The sequence below is a fragment of the Grammomys surdaster genome, unplaced genomic scaffold, assembly GCF_004785775.1.
Source record: "Grammomys surdaster isolate TR1022 unplaced genomic scaffold, NIH_TR_1.0 181, whole genome shotgun sequence".
NCBI classification, from domain to species: Eukaryota; Metazoa; Chordata; class Mammalia; order Rodentia; family Muridae; genus Grammomys; species Grammomys surdaster.
The window spans coordinates 5,008,385-5,026,485 of record NW_021604626.1 but is presented as its reverse complement, the minus strand read 5'-3'; the positions used below and the strand labels follow the sequence as shown (position 1 = coordinate 5,026,485).

At 47.7% G+C, this 18,101-nt stretch overlaps 1 protein-coding gene across 1 annotated transcript; it reads right to left on the bottom strand.

Annotated features, from left to right (window-relative positions):
* Window positions 1-326: 326 nt before the first annotated feature.
* Window positions 327-16,878, bottom strand: Ccsap (centriole, cilia and spindle associated protein). Its single transcript, XM_028767765.1, has 3 exons — window positions 16,484-16,878; window positions 4,070-4,338; window positions 327-2,016 (listed from the first exon to the last, which is right to left on the bottom strand). The coding sequence occupies exons 1-3, from the start codon at window positions 16,797-16,799 to the stop codon at window positions 1,840-1,842; spliced, it is 762 nt and encodes a 253-aa protein (XP_028623598.1). The 5' UTR covers window positions 16,800-16,878; the 3' UTR covers window positions 327-1,839.
* Between the last annotated feature and the right edge of the window lie 1,223 nt (window positions 16,879-18,101).

Sequence of the window (18,101 nt, the reverse complement as noted above, 5' to 3'; positions counted from 1 at the left end):
CCCTGTCTTGAGAAAAGGAAGAGAAAAAAAAAAAAAAACGAATTTGGTAATGACACCAGCATGCCTCTCAGCACACCTCAGCCTGCAATAGGATACACGTCTGTTTTCTGAGGAAGTCTGAAGGCCGGGGTTGGGGTCCTGTGTCTCTCCCCCCGCCCCCCCATCTTTCTGAGATTGTCAGGTGCAGTTTGATGGCGTAGAGCACATAGGCTTTCAAAGCATGGCTTTACAAAGAGTGATTCTCAGCAGCCTGGGCTACTGTGCCTGTCACCCTGATTACATGACACTTGGGGACTATGTAGTTAACGCAGTTATCACTAGCAAGGTTGTATTTGGAGAACATGTAGAATTTACTCTTTAATTAAATATACACCTCAGAGGAAGGGCTCTGTACACAAGGGACTGTACAAAACTAGGTAAATATTTTAAAAGGCTTTTTTTTAAAAAAACGCTTGTGATTCTTTAGTGTGCATTTTCAAAGCTTAATACAGTCTTCAGAGGACATCGTGTGACAATCTCACATGGAATGAAATCAATCAGCCTTCTAGAAATTATCATACTCAAAAAAAAAAAAAAACAAAGTAAAAATATCATGGAAATGTTCAGCTACACGCCCGACACTGGGTTTTACCCAGCAAGCTCAGATGCTGAGTGGGTGCAGGCAAAAGATCTCCTTGTCTCTCAGGAAGAACACGGTGCTCCTCCTTCTGGGAGTCTCTTCTGCAGGGTGGCGAAGGCACCCATTTTACGGGAAAACACATTCTTTAAAACCTTTTTCTTTTTTAAACCCTGACAGTGGTTCCTTATTAAAGGAAGAACGTTACAGTCAGGCCAGCACCTGGCCTATTCTCCCACAGTATGGCAGCAAAGATCACTGGGCCAGAGATCATGCAATCAGGTTTCCAGCCCAGACTATGACCCCTGTGCATGACGCCGTCATTAAGTTCTGTAGAAGGGAAAGCATGACGCAGGCAAGGACACAGTAACGGTGTCTGCTGGTCCCATCCCCACAGGCCAAACAAACCCAGTTAAATGTCACTGCAGATTACAAGTTCTCAATATCTTCATCCGCGCGTTCTCTCTCTCTCTCTCTCTCTCTCTCTCTCTCAGAAGAGGGGAGTGGCGGTCAGACTTAAGCAGCTGCCTGCAGTTAAAGGAATGCAACTCAAAAGAAGTATTGTCATTTCTCTAAACATGCTCCGCATGTCGCTCTCTGGAATGTCCCAGAACTATTAAATCACGTATTAAATAAAAGTCTAAGGGTGACTTAGGGATAAAAGGTGACCCTCGCTCTGGCCAGAAAATTCTTAAATATCACAGTCCACATGAAGACGAGGCGAAAGGAAATCTGTCGAGTGTAATCGTTCTGCAGCTGCCGAAGCTCTGGCTCGTCAGGAAAAGCCTGGATCTCCATGTCTGCTTTCCTGGGTGTCAGCTCCATGCATGGCGGACTGGACAGGATGCCCTGCCAGCCATGGACTGTGGAGCTGATGAGAAAGGACAGCTCTGACTGGATGACCGGAGGAGTGGGTGGGAAGCGCCTAGAGCCGGTTAAAGGCACTCGGTGTGGGTATCTCCAAAGATTAAAATCTTTAAAATAAAACTCTTACAAGAATATCAAGACTTGGGACTTGTCTTCATAAACAAGCCAGTATATATGGCTTCCATGGTCTGTCCCGCTACTAAGGCATGTGACCAACCGTCATGAAAGCAAAACCATCTCTTGGCATTTCCTAAGGGGAGCCATGTAGGACCAGTTTCTTCCACCCGTGTGTGGTCTCATTTGCCAGTTTTTGTTTTCCTCTTCTTGCATGAATGCTCGAGAGGATGCCCCGGGATCTACGCCCTCGCTGAGTAGCACCGCATGTACTCAGTCAGCCAGGGGTTCTCTGCAGACGACGGCTTTACCCTCTGGTTCTTTTCCACATCCACCGAGTGAGCGCGCTGTCTCTGGGCAGCCAGCTTCCTCTTCTCCACCTGTCTTCTATTCTTGGCTCGAAGGGCTGACTCATGAATCTACAGAAAGGTCAAAAATAAAGGTAGTAGCTAAGTGGGTTAGAGCTGATTTTTAAGAATATCTAAAATTAGTCTGGGGATACCGCTTGGCGCAGCCTAGCACACATGAAGTCCTGGGTTTTATCCCCAGGCATGGTGGTTCATACCTGTAATCCCAGCACTTGGGAGGTAGAACCCAGAGGATCATAAGTTCAAAGCCAGCCTTGGCTACATAGAAAGCTCAGTGGCCAGCCTGAGATACATGAGACCCTGTCTTATGTTACTAGTCTAATTTCCTGAAGTAAGGAGTCAAGCCCTATGGCATCAACGCTTGCTTCACAGAGTCAACTATCCAGTCACCACCCCGTTACCAAGGACAGCAGAGCTGAGAAACAGAATTTTAGGGCTGGAGAGATGGCGTCTGCGAGAACAACTACTGCTCTTGCAAAGGACCTGAGTTCAATTCCCAGAACCCAAGCTGGGCAGCTCACAACTGTCTGTAACTCTAGCCCCAAGGGGATCTGATGCCTCTGACCTCTAAGGGCACTAGCAATCACATATGCAGACCCATACATACACATGACTAAAAATAAAAAGTACTTTTTAAAAGGTAAAAGTTTAGACTGAAATGGTAACCAGCTAACTTGCATCCTGTCCAGGACTAGCTTGGGAAAACTGCTGCTTTTTAGGGTTTTTTGGTTTTGTTGTTGTTGTTTTTTTTTAATTGAGATAAGATCTTGCATGTAGCTCTGTCTGGCCCAGAACTCACTATATAGATTAGTCTGGCTATAAACTTCAGGGATCCTTCTGCTCTGCCTCCAAAGCACAGGGATGATATGGGTACCACCACACCAAGCTCTAGAAAACTGTGGGCACTCCACAGCAGGTCAAAGAGTCAGTCATCTAGCATGCTTTAAAATACTGCACTAAAACGTGGAGGACAGCCAGATACGGGCACACAAGCCTGTAAAATCCCCGAGTGTGGCAAGAGGATCAGGAGTTCAAGGTCGTCCCCAGCTACAGACTGTTTCAGGCCAGTTTGGGCTACATGAGATCCTGTCGTGTGTGTGGTGTGTATGTGTGTGTGTGTACACACATATATCTGTCAGGGGAGTTTATTAGTTAAATTAGTCCCAGGGACTTGTGGGAATTGTGTTAACAGTTCCCTTTTCTCAGATTCCACCTCAGATAAACAGCATCTGCCACCTACACACGGCTCTGGGAACTCGCCTGGCATCACAGGGAAACCCAGTCTGCAGTTCCTCTTCCTGCCTGTTCTTAAGGCGTCCCTGACCTTCAGCTGGTGCTAACACGGCAATTGTTTCATGGCTACAACTGTGGGTCCTCATGTCTAAAATGTCTCAGGCCTTGATGGAATGACAAACCAAGGCTGAGCCAGATGACTCGAGCTCATGGGAAGAAAACACTATGGCAGACAAACAGGAAACCATCAAGGTGAATCTCATCAGAAGGGAAAACAGGTCCCTAGTAGATGTCAAGTAGTCAGACTATCCGAGGAGAAAGCCCTGGTTAAGGACACCAGGGCTGGTGAGATGGCTCAGTGGTTAAGAGCACTGTCTGCTCTTCCAGAGGTCATGAGTTCAAATCCCAGCAACCACATGGTGGCTCACAACCATCTGCAATGATATCTGATGCCCTCTTGTGGGGTATCTGAAGACAGCTACAGTGTACTTACATTAAATAAATAAATAAATAAATAAATAAATAAATAAATAAATAAATAAAAAAAGGACACCAGGTTACCAAAGCTGAGGGAATCTGATGCCCTCCAGGGGATAACTCCAGCTCCCATTGTGCTCCCACGATCCCTGTGGCCCAGACCACAGAACTCACACCACAATGACATCTGCCTCTTCCCGTCATCAGACCTTAGCCCTGGCTGTAGCCCCAGTCAACCAAAGTCTACTCCATCTTTCTAGGACCAGAGTCCCCTTCTTTTGGCTTTCATGGACCCCCACATGACCCAAGGACCTCCCATGGCCCCAAGCACCATAGCCATAGGAGAAATGCCCCAAGGCAGCTCAGGGCTAGACCGGCTCGGTTCGAGGCACACCTCGTGCACAGAGGCCGATGCGCAGACATTGTGTGTCTTCTGGCTCCCCAAGTCCATCTGTTTCTCTCCCCAGCCATAAAGAGCAAACGGGTGCTTGTTCTCCTTGATTTTGCTCGTCGATCTTTGGGGGCTTCTGGTGGCTTTTTTACTTCCTCTGGCACATAAGGCACTAGGCTGTTGTCGAGGTCCGGGGCCGCTGGGTGCCCCGTCAGTCTCTTTTGTCCTGTGTTCTTCAGGTTTCTTCTCTTCTATGTCCTTTTTCGGTGGTGCTTTTGAAAAAAAAAAAAAAAAAAGAGAGAGACGAGATGGGAAAACTTTAAATCAAGTTCACATGTAACAACTTAATCTAAGTTGAAAAAAAATAATAAAAACTTCATCAAGTCAGTTACATGTTTAACTTAACTCTACAGGTTTATTTAAAGCAAGCTATGGAAACAAGTTACTAACACTAAACCAAAATAATTCCAAAGCAACCTTGATGGCCATCCACAGGAGTCATGATTACAACCCAAATGAGTGTGTATGTAACAGGAGCTCCCTCCACAGGTCCCTGCATGTGTCTCTATCAGATGCTCCCTTTGGGGACAGACTAGGCTGTCCTCACTGAGCAGCTGCTGAAGACTGGTTTCTAAGTCACTCCCTGGAGTGTCACCGTTCTGCTTCCTTTTTGATGTACACTGATTGAAGAAAACCATATCTGCACCTATAAGGAGATGGTTGTCTAACTGAATCCAAAGGCTCCTGTCACACAACAGGATGTGGTCACCTCGGCCACTCGAGTGTACCCTGTACAGCATCCCCAGAGACACTGAAACAGGAGTGACCTCATGAGCCAGGGCCTCAGTGTTGTGCTTGGGTATGTGATATCCTCAAAGGCTCATGAGTTTGAACACCTGACCCCCGCTTGTGGGGAGGTGCTGTAGGAAGTTGAGGAATCTCTGGGAGGTGGAGTCTTGATGGAAGAGGTGAGTCACCACAGAATGAGTATTATGGGTTGTAGCCTAATCCCAGTTTTGACCCGATTTCTGTTTCCTGAACCATCAAGATATAAGCAAGCAGCCCCACCCTAGCCGGCATGAACTCTGCTGTACCTTCCCCATCAGGATGGAACATACCCTCTCCAAGGACAGAGACCCTTCCTCCCTTCAGATGTCTCAGTGACGAGAGAGGAAACTGACGTATAAGGTGTGAGAGGGTGATGATGGGTGATGTCGGCACACCTGAGGAGTGGAGGGTCTTGAGGGGAGGGGATATATGTGGTTGCCCAACCTGAGGTAAACATCAGGTATTTTAAGACCATTCCAGAATGTCTCAATTTCCCTTACCTACCTTCTGACATTTTAGTACCACCGTCCTTTATAAGACATGATTTTTGCATAAATCCTTCCTGAGCCTGTTTCCTTCCCACCCACACACATACTGGAACATGAGCTCCGCGTGAGTCACACGCTGCTCAAGCATTACGTACATACCCTCCTCCGTCAGAGCTCGGTTCTTCTTGACAACTACACAGACTGCTGGAACAAAAAGGCTGGGTCCCCTCAGAGAACAGCTCCTTAGACCCTCAGCCCTGGGCTGGGCATGTTTCCTATGCCTTTACAGGAGAGTGTTTCCTGTGTGGGCCATCCAGACTGCAGGCCTGAGTGTGGGACACCTCCACTTCTGCCTCAGCCTGGCCTGAGCTCTAACAAACCATCCATTGCATGACATGACATCTCAAGAATCACATGACATCTCAAGAATCACATGGCATCTCAAGAATCACATGGCATCTCAAGAATCACATGACATCTCAAGTATTGCATGACACAAGTCACACCTGGGGTCTAACCTACACCCTAGGGCCAGCCTGCAGTCCCAAGGGGAGCTTCCCAGGGTGAAGGAGCACCAGGTTCCACTCACTGTGTCCACTCACCGCCTGAGCACTGCGTTTCTGCACGCTGCCTCTTACCCTTCCTCGACTTAGTGTAGGATGAGGAAGAGAGGGAATCTCAAGGCAAAGAGAAAATGTAGCCTGGGGCAGGACCTAGGAAGTTGACTATGGAGACTAAGGAAGTGTGTCAACCTGAGTTTTGAATCTCTTCACCTCCTCCAGATCTCCCAGGAAAGCATGCCCAGAGAGGACAATAATGTCCTTCTGTGAGGGAAAAGCGTGGACTGGAGGTGGTGGTGATCATACCTTTGAAACCATTATGGGAAATGTTAAGTTTAGAAATACTGTGGCCCTGTCTATAGTTTAAGATGGGTTGGTTAAAAGAATAGAGCCAAATGCCTGGCAGGAAAGCTGACAGCAGACCAGGGTAAACAGACAGACACACTGGCACCATGCCGGCACTGGGTGGGGTGGGGTGGGAGGTGGGAGAACCTGATTGGTCGCCATGGATGTTCTAAGCAGATGGTCCTCCAATCTATGGACCCGAGGTATCCCAGGCATGAAGGAAGGATGAAGCGGCCAGCAGGCTGCTGGTGGACACCTACGGGCACCTTGAGAGAGAAGACGGAGCTGAGACCAGGGTTAGAGTGCATAGGTCTGCCCTGGAGAAGAAATGTGGAGCAGGAAGCCAAAAGGGCACAGTTGGATGCCCGGGACACTTATTTAATGATCCAGCGAGAAAGAACCCAAGAGCAGGACAAAGGAAGGCTGTCTAGAAAAGTAAAAAGAGGGCAGAAGAAAATCTGAGGACATGCCACATTCCACAGAAAAGTCAGTGTGCTGGGACTGAAGTCCTGCAGCTTACCAGTGAGGCTCTGGTATGGGAAGGGACACCTCGGGTCAGGGGTCAAGCGAAGTGCAGAGTCACCTCAACCCTTTTCATCATAGGGCCCAAAACAACTCAGTGAAGTACAAAAGCCCACAGGACCTACACAGAACCCCAGAGTCCAAATGATCCCTACAAATAATTTTCACACAGCATTACCACAGAGTGTGCCACAGAGTGTCACAGAAGACAGCCCAGCGTCCAGGAAGAGAAAACAATGCAGAGACAGCCAGCTGGTGCAATAGACTTAAGAACTTAAAATTATCACCTACAGACTGTGAAATAATGGTGCTCACATTCTGTGCTTAAGGAAAAAAAAACCACAAACGATGCTTGAAAATTATTCCCAGCAGGAGACAAAAGACGGACAGAAACAGAAGAAGCGAGATAAAACGTATCGCTGTAATCTTAATATTTATAAAACTCTCAAAATCGTGCCTGGCACATGGTAATTAGATTTAAGTATATGCTTTTAAGGTCCTCTTTGAAAGAATGATGTTCAAAATAAGGACATTTTCAGGCAAACAAAAACAGTATTTCCCACAAGATACAAGGGAGGATTACAACGCTTGTCTCACCAACCGAGAAAACAGTCAAATTCAAGTACACTCAGGCTTTAGGAAGGAGCTGCCCAATACAACAGCCTGTAGCCACATGTGGCTATTAAAAATAAACTCCAGTAAGTTAAAAATAAGTAAAATGAGATGACTGTGCTTCTCTGTTTGACATGTCATGGGTCAACCACTCAGTAATGTCACGGTAGATGCTATAGAAAATGCAGCTGCTACCACAGATATGTGTTGAAGAGTCTGGTTGTAACAGGGGAAACAGAATGAAGTCAGGTAGGCAGCTGGAACATTCCCGTCAAGCAGATGCGGAGCATATTTGAGCTTTCATAGCCACGGCCATAAGAGGGACTCTTCCCACATTTATAGCACTGGACTTACATAAACTGAAATTACACAGAACATATTCTCACAACCATTAGGGAAATGAAGCTACAGACATAGAAATAACTTTCAAATCTCTTTCATTTTTGAGCCCAATGTGGTAGCTAACATTCATAACCCTAGCACTAGGCAGGCTGAGACAGGAGGATTACTATAAATATGACTGAGTTTTAGCCCAGCTTGTATATGATAACCACATATACACATGTATATGCTTTTAAAAATCCTATTTGAACAAATATTTATAGAGTGAAGCCCAGACTCAAAACAGCAACAAGGATTTCCATTTTGGAAATTTAAAAACACACACAGGGATGGATGAAATGGCTCAGGGGGTAATGGGAACTTGCTGTGTGAGCCTGAGGCCCTGAGTTCAAATCCAGCACACCCGTGAGCAGTCAGCAACACTGTGCACCCATAACTCCAGCACTGGGGCTTGGGGTGGTAAAGAAAAGGATCTCTGTAGCCCACTGGGGCCCAGCCTAGCTCCAAGTTCAGGGGGATGCAGTTGGAAAAAACACACCAAGTACTTAGTGCCAGAAACTGTGCATTTCAAGGTTAAAACGGTAAACTTTGTGTTCTATATGTTTTACCATAAGTTATTATAATCACACTTGGGAGATGGAAGCAACTGAGTTCAAAGTCACCTCAACAGGATACTAACTCTGAGGCCAACCTGGGCTAAGAGGTATCAGGTGCCTGTAATCCCGGGAAGGTTGATGAAGGACCTTTAGTTCAAGGTCAGCTTGGGCTATGTAGTAAGAACCTCTCTTAAAAACAAAATCAGTATATGGGAGCTTTAACCCCAGCACTTAGAGGCAGAGGCGGGGGATCTCTGAGAGTTCAAGGCCAGCCTCGTCTACAGAGTGAGTTCTAGGACAGTCAGGTGTATGTAGAGTCCTTATCTCAAAAAACCCAAGAGGAAAAAAAAAAAGCAAACAACAAAAACAGCCAGGCATGGCGGTGCAAGCCTTTAATCCAAGCACTCACGAGACAGAGGCAGAAAGGATCTCCATGAGTTTGAGGCCAGCCTGACCACATAGTGAGTTCCAACCTATCCAGAGGTACATACTGAGACTCCCAAGAAAATAATCCATATAGATAAAAGTTCTTTTGGCACAAAAACAACAACAACAAAGACCCCTGATAGTTACAAACTAAAAGTTAGTTTGGTAAAAAAAACAAAAAACAAAAAAACAAACAAAAAAAAAAACAAATTAAACAGATTCGCAAACTACTCAAAAGCCTAATCAAGAAAGAAAGAAATGGGCCAGACATTGTGGTGTCTGTCTTTAATCCTAGCACTCCAGAGGCAGGTGGATCTCTGTGACCTCCAGGCTAACCTGCTCTACACAGAGTTCTAGCTAGGGACACATAGTGAAGCCCTGTTTCTAGATGAATGAATGAATGAATGAATGAATGAATGAATGAATGAATGAAGCAGTGCTGGAGAAATGGCTCAGCAGTTAAGAGCACTTTCTGCTCTTGAAGAGGACTTGTCTTCACCACCAAATCAGGGAGCTCACGACTATCTGTGATTCCATCTCCATGAAATCTATGTCCTCTTCTGTCCCCCATGGGCAACTGCATGCACATGTGCATATGCACACACATACATATAGAGCTAAGTAAGTAATAAAAATGAAGCAGGAGGTTCTGTTTAAATGAACGCTTCAATCTCTTCCTCCCCAAAGTCCCACTCGGTAAAGGCCGGAAGACACAGTGATGAAGGAAGGCCAGGGGAAGCATTGGTACCACACAAAACATTCAATACAATATTGAGAGATGCAGATAAGACAGAAACAGACTCAGATCAGTTAGAGGAGGCCCACTGCCTGGAGAGCAGCCCAAGACAAAAGCTGAGCCCAAAAAGGGTCCACAAGGCACAGTGTTCAAGGTCCAGTGCCAGCCAGCCCCTACTTTCTGAAAAGCAATAGACACATCTCCACTGAGAACTGGGTCAGGGCACCCTAACTCCAGACTTGAGCAGACGGCTGTAACTTCTAAAGAAAGCAAGTTGAGAGGGAAAGATGCTGTCTGACCCACAGAGGAACTGGAAAGGCGGGGCCCCCATTAAGCTCCGTTTTATTGTGTGCTGTTCCAAAGACCGTCTGTACACTACGAGGAGGGCCCAGCATCGGAGGAAGCTTTGCAAGTGTTGATATAGCAACAGCTTGGCTGGTCTCTCAGCAGAGGCCAAGGGTAATACCTGCCAGAAAAGGTGTGTCAGCCTTGGAAAAGAGCCTGTGTCTAGCCCACAGAGCCTACCATGCATCAGGGGTGGAGCTGATTTGGGCTGGGTTTCGTATTTGCAGCAGTGGATAATCCTCTCATAGTTTTTCTTTTTCTTCTCTCCCCCAACCCTCGACCTCTCTCTTTTGCTCTGGTTGTCCAGGAACTCACAATATAGACCACGCTTGCTTCGAATTCACAGAGATTCACCTGCCTCTCAAGTGCTGGGATCAAAGGCATGCAACACCAGAGTCCACCATCTTTCATTCTACTCAAAGTGGGTAATCCTCTCCTCCCTGAAGGACAGAATACTGTCTAAAGATGGAGAAGCACAGGGGTCCTGGACCTGAGACGTCAGCACACTAGGGTGATATCCTCCTAACAGGACAGGAAGCCTCAGCTTCCCTCTATAGAGAAAGCCCTCCTCTATAGCTTTCATCCTGGGCTCCAAGCTCGTGGCATATTGACTGGTTCCCCTGGGGCAAGACGAGAGGCACCATCTGGGAAGGACACCTAGGAGATTCCCAGAGGATAAAATTTAAATGCCCCAGAGAAACACCTATGTCTTTCTCTTATACAGTCAATAGAGAGGCCAATAAACAACCTCAGGACACCACATCTGAGTCCCTCAGAACACTTTCAAGCCTCAGCATTGAATATGAGCAGATAGGTCAGGAGTAGACATCTGGTTATGCCTGCCTGCATTGTGTGTGTGTGTGAGTGTGTGTGTGTGTGTGTGGTGCATGCATATATATGTGTGAATGTTAGAGCAAAACTTTCAGAAGTTGGTTCATTCCTTCCACCATGTGTGACCCAGGAATTGAACTCAGTTTATAACGCTTGGCAGCAATTGCCTTTCTGCACTGAGCCATGGGTATGTATTTTAACAAAAAAGACATGGAGATGGATGCAGTATTTTACACCTGCAATCCCAGCTAGGTTAAAGCAAAATGGAGAGCTCAAGAGCAATAGGAGAGGCTATAGAGATGACTCAGCAATTCAGAGCACTGGCTGTTCTTCCGTAAGTCCCAGGTTCCATTCCCAGCAGTCATATAGTGACTGGTTCTGAGTTGCTGTCTGCAACTCCAGTCTCAGGAGATCTGATGCCCTCTTCTGGCTTCCCTGGAGACCATATCCATGTAGGCAAAGCATTCATATACATAATATTTTTTTTTTAATCCAGACAGGGTCTCATTACATAGCCCTGGCTGTCCTGGAACTCATTCTGTAGACCAGGCTGACCTGGAATTCACAGAGATCTACCTGTTTTTGCCTCCTGAATGCTGGAATGGAAGGCTTGCATCACCACACAGGTAATAAAATAAAATTCTAAATTTTAAAATGTTAAAAGTTTCATCCAAGAGGCTTATCAGCCAACAAAAACAGATCTGTAATCCTAGTACTCAGAAATCTGAGGCAGGAGATTTTCTATAGTGTGAAATCAGTCTGGGCTACAGTGTAAAAACCCCGTCTCAACAAAGAGAGAAAAGAAGGGGAGAGAAGAAAAGGGTTAGTGAACCGTGAAGCAGAGGAAATGACTTTAAATGGTATTAGGAAATTTTGACCTGCAAGAAACTTTCATGTTTAAAAACCCCAGTCCAATGAACGAAGGAAGACAGAAAGGCACCACAGAATCCAAGTCCGCCTAGGAGAAAAAGAACCTTCTGAAAGCTTCTGCCTCCCACCAAAAAGATGCTGAGAAAAAAAAAGTAGAAAGAACAAGGAGTAGGCACGAGTAGGAAGTGGGGCAGGAATGCTTTCCTAATTTTTGAACAGGTTGTTTAAAATAACACACATGTAAACTTTTCCAAAAGTAAAATGTAGTTGAAAAGTGCGGCTGTGGAATAAGGAACTGGAGAGGGACTAACAGGCCCAGCATCTTATCTGCTGTAGACCAGGAGTGGCACAGCTGCCTAGCATCGAGAAGCTGGGCTAGATTCCCCAGTATCACAAAAATAAATCTGGAGGTGGTCTTCACCAGCTTTCAAAGCAAGACTATAATGACAGTTTTGGTTTCTTAAAAAAAAAAAAGTTATGTTAGGTGACTATGTTTTTGTTTTAATCCCAGGTGTGGGATAAGAGGCTGCTTCACAGCAGGTGATTATGATTTGCCTCACGCACTAGCAGGGCTGTGATTTTTTTGCCAGCTGCAGAGAGTTTAATTCTGGGGACTCTGGAGATGGTATAAATGAGAACATCCCTAGAGAGCCTGGGGCAGCTGCTGCTCCTGGTTGCTGTTTGTTAAGTAGTTGTGAGCAAAGAAATGAGAGAAGAGACACTGGAGACAGCCTGGTGATGAAGACTGGATTTGCCCAACGAACTTTCTAATCAGCAGAAAGTTGTCTAAGGAGGTCTAACCTTCCCCTCGAACTCTTTCTCTCCTACCTAGTATTTGGGTTTTGGAAGGGATTGGAATGGAAAGAGGGTTGGAAGGGTGGTAAATAACAGAACCCAATAAAGTAGCCCCCTTCCCAAAATACACCACCACAGGACAGCTAGAAAAGTTCAGAATTCATACTAGCAAAAGCACTCCCACCTCCAACATAGCGGGTGGAACTTAACAAAGAATTTTTTCACAGCCATTTCTCAAATAAGAAAAAGAAGGCAGTCGGGCGGTGGTGGCGCACGCCTTTAATCCCAGCACTTGGGAGGCAGAGGCAGGCGGATTTCTGAGTTCAAGAGTTCGAGGCTAGCCTGGTCTACAGAGTTCCAGGACAGCCAGGGCTACACAGAAAAACCCTATCTCGAAAAAACCAAAAAAAAAAAAAAAAAGAAAAAGAAGGCAACAGATCTCATTCATTTGAAAAAAAAAAAAAAAGCCTCCAGAGGGCAATACAGAACTATAAACAAAAAGAAACAAAAACAAAGGTTCCCTAAACACACAAAGAGAAACAAAACCCTCTAAATAACATCTCTTACAAGAAAAGATACAGTGTACCCACCGCAAGACCTCAATACTTGTTACAAGTAGCAGGTTGTGCCCTCCTGTGATCCCAGCTGTGGAGGATTCAGAGTTTAAACCAGCTTAGGCTACTTAAGAAAACTGTTTCCAAAATGGGGAAAATCACAAACAATAAACTAGATACTTTCCCCTTTTGAAACAAAGTCTTGTGTGTCCAGCTGACCTGTCACTCACTTCTGCACCTCCACCCTCACCCTCAGTGCTGGATTACAAGCATGCACCACGTTTGTGCAGAGGGTCGAACCCAGGGCTTCATGCCTGTAAACAAGCACTCCAGCCACTGAGCTGCAAGGTGTTTGAGATGACACACATGCTTAACTTGATTTCAGCATCACACATATATACATACACATTACATGGCAAACTATAAATGTGTGTAATTTTTATTTAATAACTTTATTTTTTTTTTAAAGGATAGACTGGGGGGTTAGTTGCACAGTGCTTTCCTAGTATATACAAAGTCTTGAGTTCCATTTTCTGCACCATAAAACTAACTCTCACCTGCCCCCACCCAGAAGAAATGAAGAAAATAATTCAAGAAGACTCCCCAGAACTAAAGATAGTTTGGAGGCTGGAGAGATGGCCCATCAGTTAAGAACACAGGCTGCACTTCCAGAGGACCTAGGTTATATTCCAAGCACCCACATGGAGGCTTATAACCTCCAGTTCCAGGGCCTATGATACACTCTTCTGGTCTCTGAGACTACTGGGTGTACATGGTACATAGACATATATACAAGCAAAACACCCATACGCATAAAATAAAAAAATAGAGGAAAAAATTTAAGAGAGTTTGGTGTATGGACTTGCAAGTGACCTATATCAACTCCTAAGAGTCAGGACAGACAAAAGATTCTAACAGTCCCCCTGGGGGCAGTTATAGGTATGGATCAAGGATCAGGACTCTTAGCAATGGAACAATGCCTCCGGATGTCTTAGAAACAAAGAGACGTCATCACAGCCTCAAAAATTATGAGGGTTGTTTTTCCTCAGAATTCAACTTTTCATCCTTTCTTAAGCTGACAGATGACCTTTACCAATGAAGGGGTAAGACAGAACATGGCGGTCGCTCCCCTCTGTGAAAGAAAAGCTGGGAGAGCCTGATGCAATGCTAAGGACCCTCTTTAGACAACAATGTCAAGCCTGCCACAAGGGCAGCAGGCGGGCCAGACAGAAGTAGGTCAGTGGCCCCGGGGGATGAGGTAAGGTGTGTGTGAGGATCAACCACTGTGCTTGGCTACAGTGTGAGAGAAAAAGGACCCAGAGAAGCAAAGTGGGTCAGCTTTGAGCACCCATCCGGTTTCCATGGGCCCAAAATCACACAGAATACAATGACTGTGAAGATTGTATAGAAACAGGTATGTCTATTAGGAGAGCAGAAATTGAGTTAAGAGCCAAGGTAAGAACTGGGACTGGGGTGGGGGCAGGGCAGCAATAAAAGTATATAGAAGAAAACACCAGCCAAGTGTACCCGAGTACTGACGCTCACTTGTGGGCTGAGCCACCCAGGAAACTGGAACAGGAAGATGGCTTAAGGCCAGGAGTTTGAGCCAACCTGGGCAAAACAGTAAGACCGGGTCCCAAAATAAGAATACAAATAAAAAGTGTCTGGACTCGGTAGCACAGGCCTATAATACCAGCTTCCCGTTCAGGAGTCTGAAACAGAAGGATCGTACATTTGAGGCTAACCTGAGCTACAGAGGACATTCAAGACCAGTGTGGCTTAGTGAGACCCTGTCTCAAAACAAAAGAGACAAAGGGAGTTGGGAATGGGGTTTGGTGGGAGAGCATTTGTCTAACATACCCAAGGTCCTGAATTCAATCTTCAGTACCCCAAAAAGAAAAACGGAAAAAGCAGAGGAGCAGGGAGCAGGTTACTGAACAAGTAGATCGCTGCTGGGGGGCACCATGGAATAAGGAGCCCCAAGATTCTTCATGTAACAGTCCTTGCACCTGGGCAGTGGTGGCAAACACCTTTAAATCACATCAAAGGCAGGTGGATCTCTGAGTTCAGGGCCAGCCTAGTGTACACAGTGTGTTCCAGAACACCCACGTCTACACAGAGAAACTGTCTTGAAAAACAAACAAACAGAAATCTTGCAGTAAAAATAAGGCAAATGTATTTTAGAGCACTGAGATCAGTGGCTCACCAGTCTAGTTTTATTAAGCACCGGTCAGGTACATTTTGCATATTGACGCTGGCCCTCAGGAGCCAGCAAGAGAGCTGCTGCTGGAGAATCCCGAAAGCAGGCACATCTATTTTCCCTAATGCCTACACACCAACAATTTTAGCAGGGATTTTGCGAATCTTTGGGGAGGGCTCTGTATCTCCATGGAAACCCAAATAATCATGAACTCCGGGCATTCCTAACTAGGCAAACGCAGCACGAAGCAAGCACACTAAAGTGCTGTCAACGGTTTTCATAGGGCACACACGGATAGCAGGTAACCTCGTCAAACCGCGGTGGGAAAAGGAAAAGCCGGTTTATTCGTCCCAATAAAATAAACCCCACAGTTACCAAGGGCTCAGTTTGCATCCTGGTAATACCTGGGAGACATGCTCCCCGCCCCCACCACCTTCTGCCACTCTAATTTCTAACCACATCACAGAAGCATCAGGATGGTCGTCACAAGCGACCGGATGACAGACGGCAGCCCAGCCATGCAGGAACTGAGAACAGGCAAACATGGTAACCAAGAGCAAAGCAATCCGACCCTTTCAGACTCTGACCATGGATTCCCAAGCTCCCATTGCTTTGTTTACAAAACTGAGATTTAAAAAAAAAAACAAAACAAAGGCCCCATCGTGTGACTTTGAAGGTCGAGTGAGAAAATATATTCCTAGACCAGTCACTGAGAAATAACTTTTTCATCACTAGATTCTCAGAAGATCTCAAAAAGGTGCCTGGCAACCATAGTGATCTCCAGTTGTGCTGAAGCTCGGCCCTGAGTCCAGGGAAACTCCAGGGCTCTCTACTGACAGTCCCACTCCGCAACGGCGGGAAAAGTGGCTCACAGCCTAACCAGGGTGTGCGGCTGGACCAGCGTATACAAAGAGAGTTGGTCCACAAACACACACACCATTTTCCAAAGACAGCGAGGCCAGGCCTTCAAGGCGTTCACACAGACAACCATGACCCCATTATGACAGCTCGGGTGTGCTTAACTTCAGTCGGTCATCTTCGGAATGAAAAGCTCCTCTCAACAAGAGGGATGCATAGAGACAAATAGATCCGCCATCTGGTGGATCGCGGGCTCACTGAGCCGGCCACTGCCTGCTACCAACGACCCCAGCCAGGGGGCACTTGGAGGTCATAAAGGGCTCCACCAAGCGTCACCAAATTAGGGAAATCCGGGGTGGGAAGGCGGAGATGCGGCCAGCCCCTTCCCCGCTTAGTTCAGCAAGCGGATTCTGTCAACCCCAAGCAAACCAAACCAAAACAGGAAGCGCCTGCCCAGAGAGCCGAGCAACGCGCAGCTCGGTCTTCCGAGCGACCCGCCGTGCCCGTACCTGGTAGCACCGCGTCCTGCTCCTCCGCGTCCCGCAGCTCCGCGCCGCGCTCCCCCACCGGCTGCTCCTCCTCCCGCGCGGAGGACGCCGAGGGCTCCCCTAACGCGCCCCTGGGCGCCGGACTGGGTGAGGCCGAGCTGTCCGAGGGGCTGTCCGGGCCCCAGGCGTCCCAGAGCCAGGGCGCGTGCGCCTGCTCCAGCAGCCGGCGGCCCAGGCGGTAGCGCAGCAGCTCGCGGTAGCACGGCGCGTATTCGTCCCAGCGCGGCTCCCGGTAGCGCTTCATATACTCGCTCTTCACCCCGCTGCCCGGGGACATGGTGCCGCGCGCTGCCGACTGCCTGCTCCGCGCTGCCGCCTACGGATCCGACCCGACTCAGAGGCGCGGCCCGCCGCGCGGTTCAAACCCGGAGCCCCGCCCGGACCGGAGGGCGGAGGCTGGGGCAAGGAGGGGCGGAGAGGGGGCGGGTCTGTGACGGGTGTTTCTGGGAGAGGGCGGAGTCCTGGCGGGGGCGGAGTCCCGGGCCGGGAAGGCCCCCGGTTCAGGTAATAGCGGGGGCGGGGTTGCAGGAGGGATTCCAGGCGACACGACCTAGCTAGGTGGAATGGTCCCCGTGGGTGGTCACCTGGGGTCTGCTCCACTCGGTAGAGCTGGAGACTACGGGACTCAAGGTGACGGGACAGGGGATCTTAGGTCCCCAGGCACCCTCCTGGGCGAGGAGTCGGGGACTCTGGGAGCAGCGGCCTTACCTGCTGCGTGTTCTATCCTCCGCTCTCCGGAGGTCAGCAGAGATCGTGGCGCAGCAGCAGCACCGCGAATAGCGTTTGCCCTAGCGCGTCCTCCACCAAGATGTCGCCGATGGAGCGGCGGCTTCGCGGTCCTACGGCAGCCGGAGGCGAAGGCGCCGCCCCAGCCTGAAGCCTGCACCTCCCCGCGCACCCGCCGGGCCCCTCCCGCTCCTGCGCCCGCGCCTGGGGCGCCGCTGTGAACCCCTCGCTCGCTCGCCCACTCGCTCCTGGGGGCCTCCAGAGCAGGCTTCAGCTGTAGGTGCAACCTGCGCCTGCGAGCAACCAGCACCTAGACCAGGGCCAAATCATATGTCCAAATTCCTTCCTCTCTGTTCACAATGCCGGAGTACTGAGACATTAGTGATTTTTATTGTCGTTATTTTAATACATTCTCCTCCTCTGCCTCCTTTTTGAGACAAATCTCATGTTGCCAAAGGAGGCCTAGAACTCATTCCGGAGCCCAAGCTGGTCTTGAACTCCGGATCCTCCTCCTTCAACCTCACAAGTGCGAGAATTAACAGGTGTGAGCCGCCTCACCTGCTCTTGCCCTGTGTTACCTACAGGCCAACTTTTGTAAAAATAAATAAATAAATAAATAAATACATACCCAGGGCTTGCTCAAGGAAGAGGTGCAAATGTTTGCCTTGAACTCTAATATACAATGTAACAAGGTTGTTACTGTTGACCCTGCTCTACAGACTCCTAGACTTGACTCAATAGCTACAGGAAGATTTGAAAGGAAAGACATTCAGGAGGATAACATAGAAAGAAAGGGAGGGGGAAGGAATGTCTGTGTGTGTGTGTGTGTGTGTGTGAGAGAGAGAGAGAGAGA

Coding starts and splice junctions, on each gene's coding strand:
- Ccsap (XM_028767765.1), bottom strand. CDS start 16,799: ATGTCCCCGGGCAGCGGGGTGAAGAGCGAGTATATGAAGCGCTACCGG. Junction 4,339..16,483: donor GCAGGACGCGGTGCTACCAG/GTACGGGCACGG, acceptor TTTTTTCAAAAG/CACCACCGAAAAAGGACATA. Junction 2,017..4,069: donor CATCGGCCTCTGTGCACGAG/GTGTGCCTCGAA, acceptor ACCTTTCTGTAG/ATTCATGAGTCAGCCCTTCG.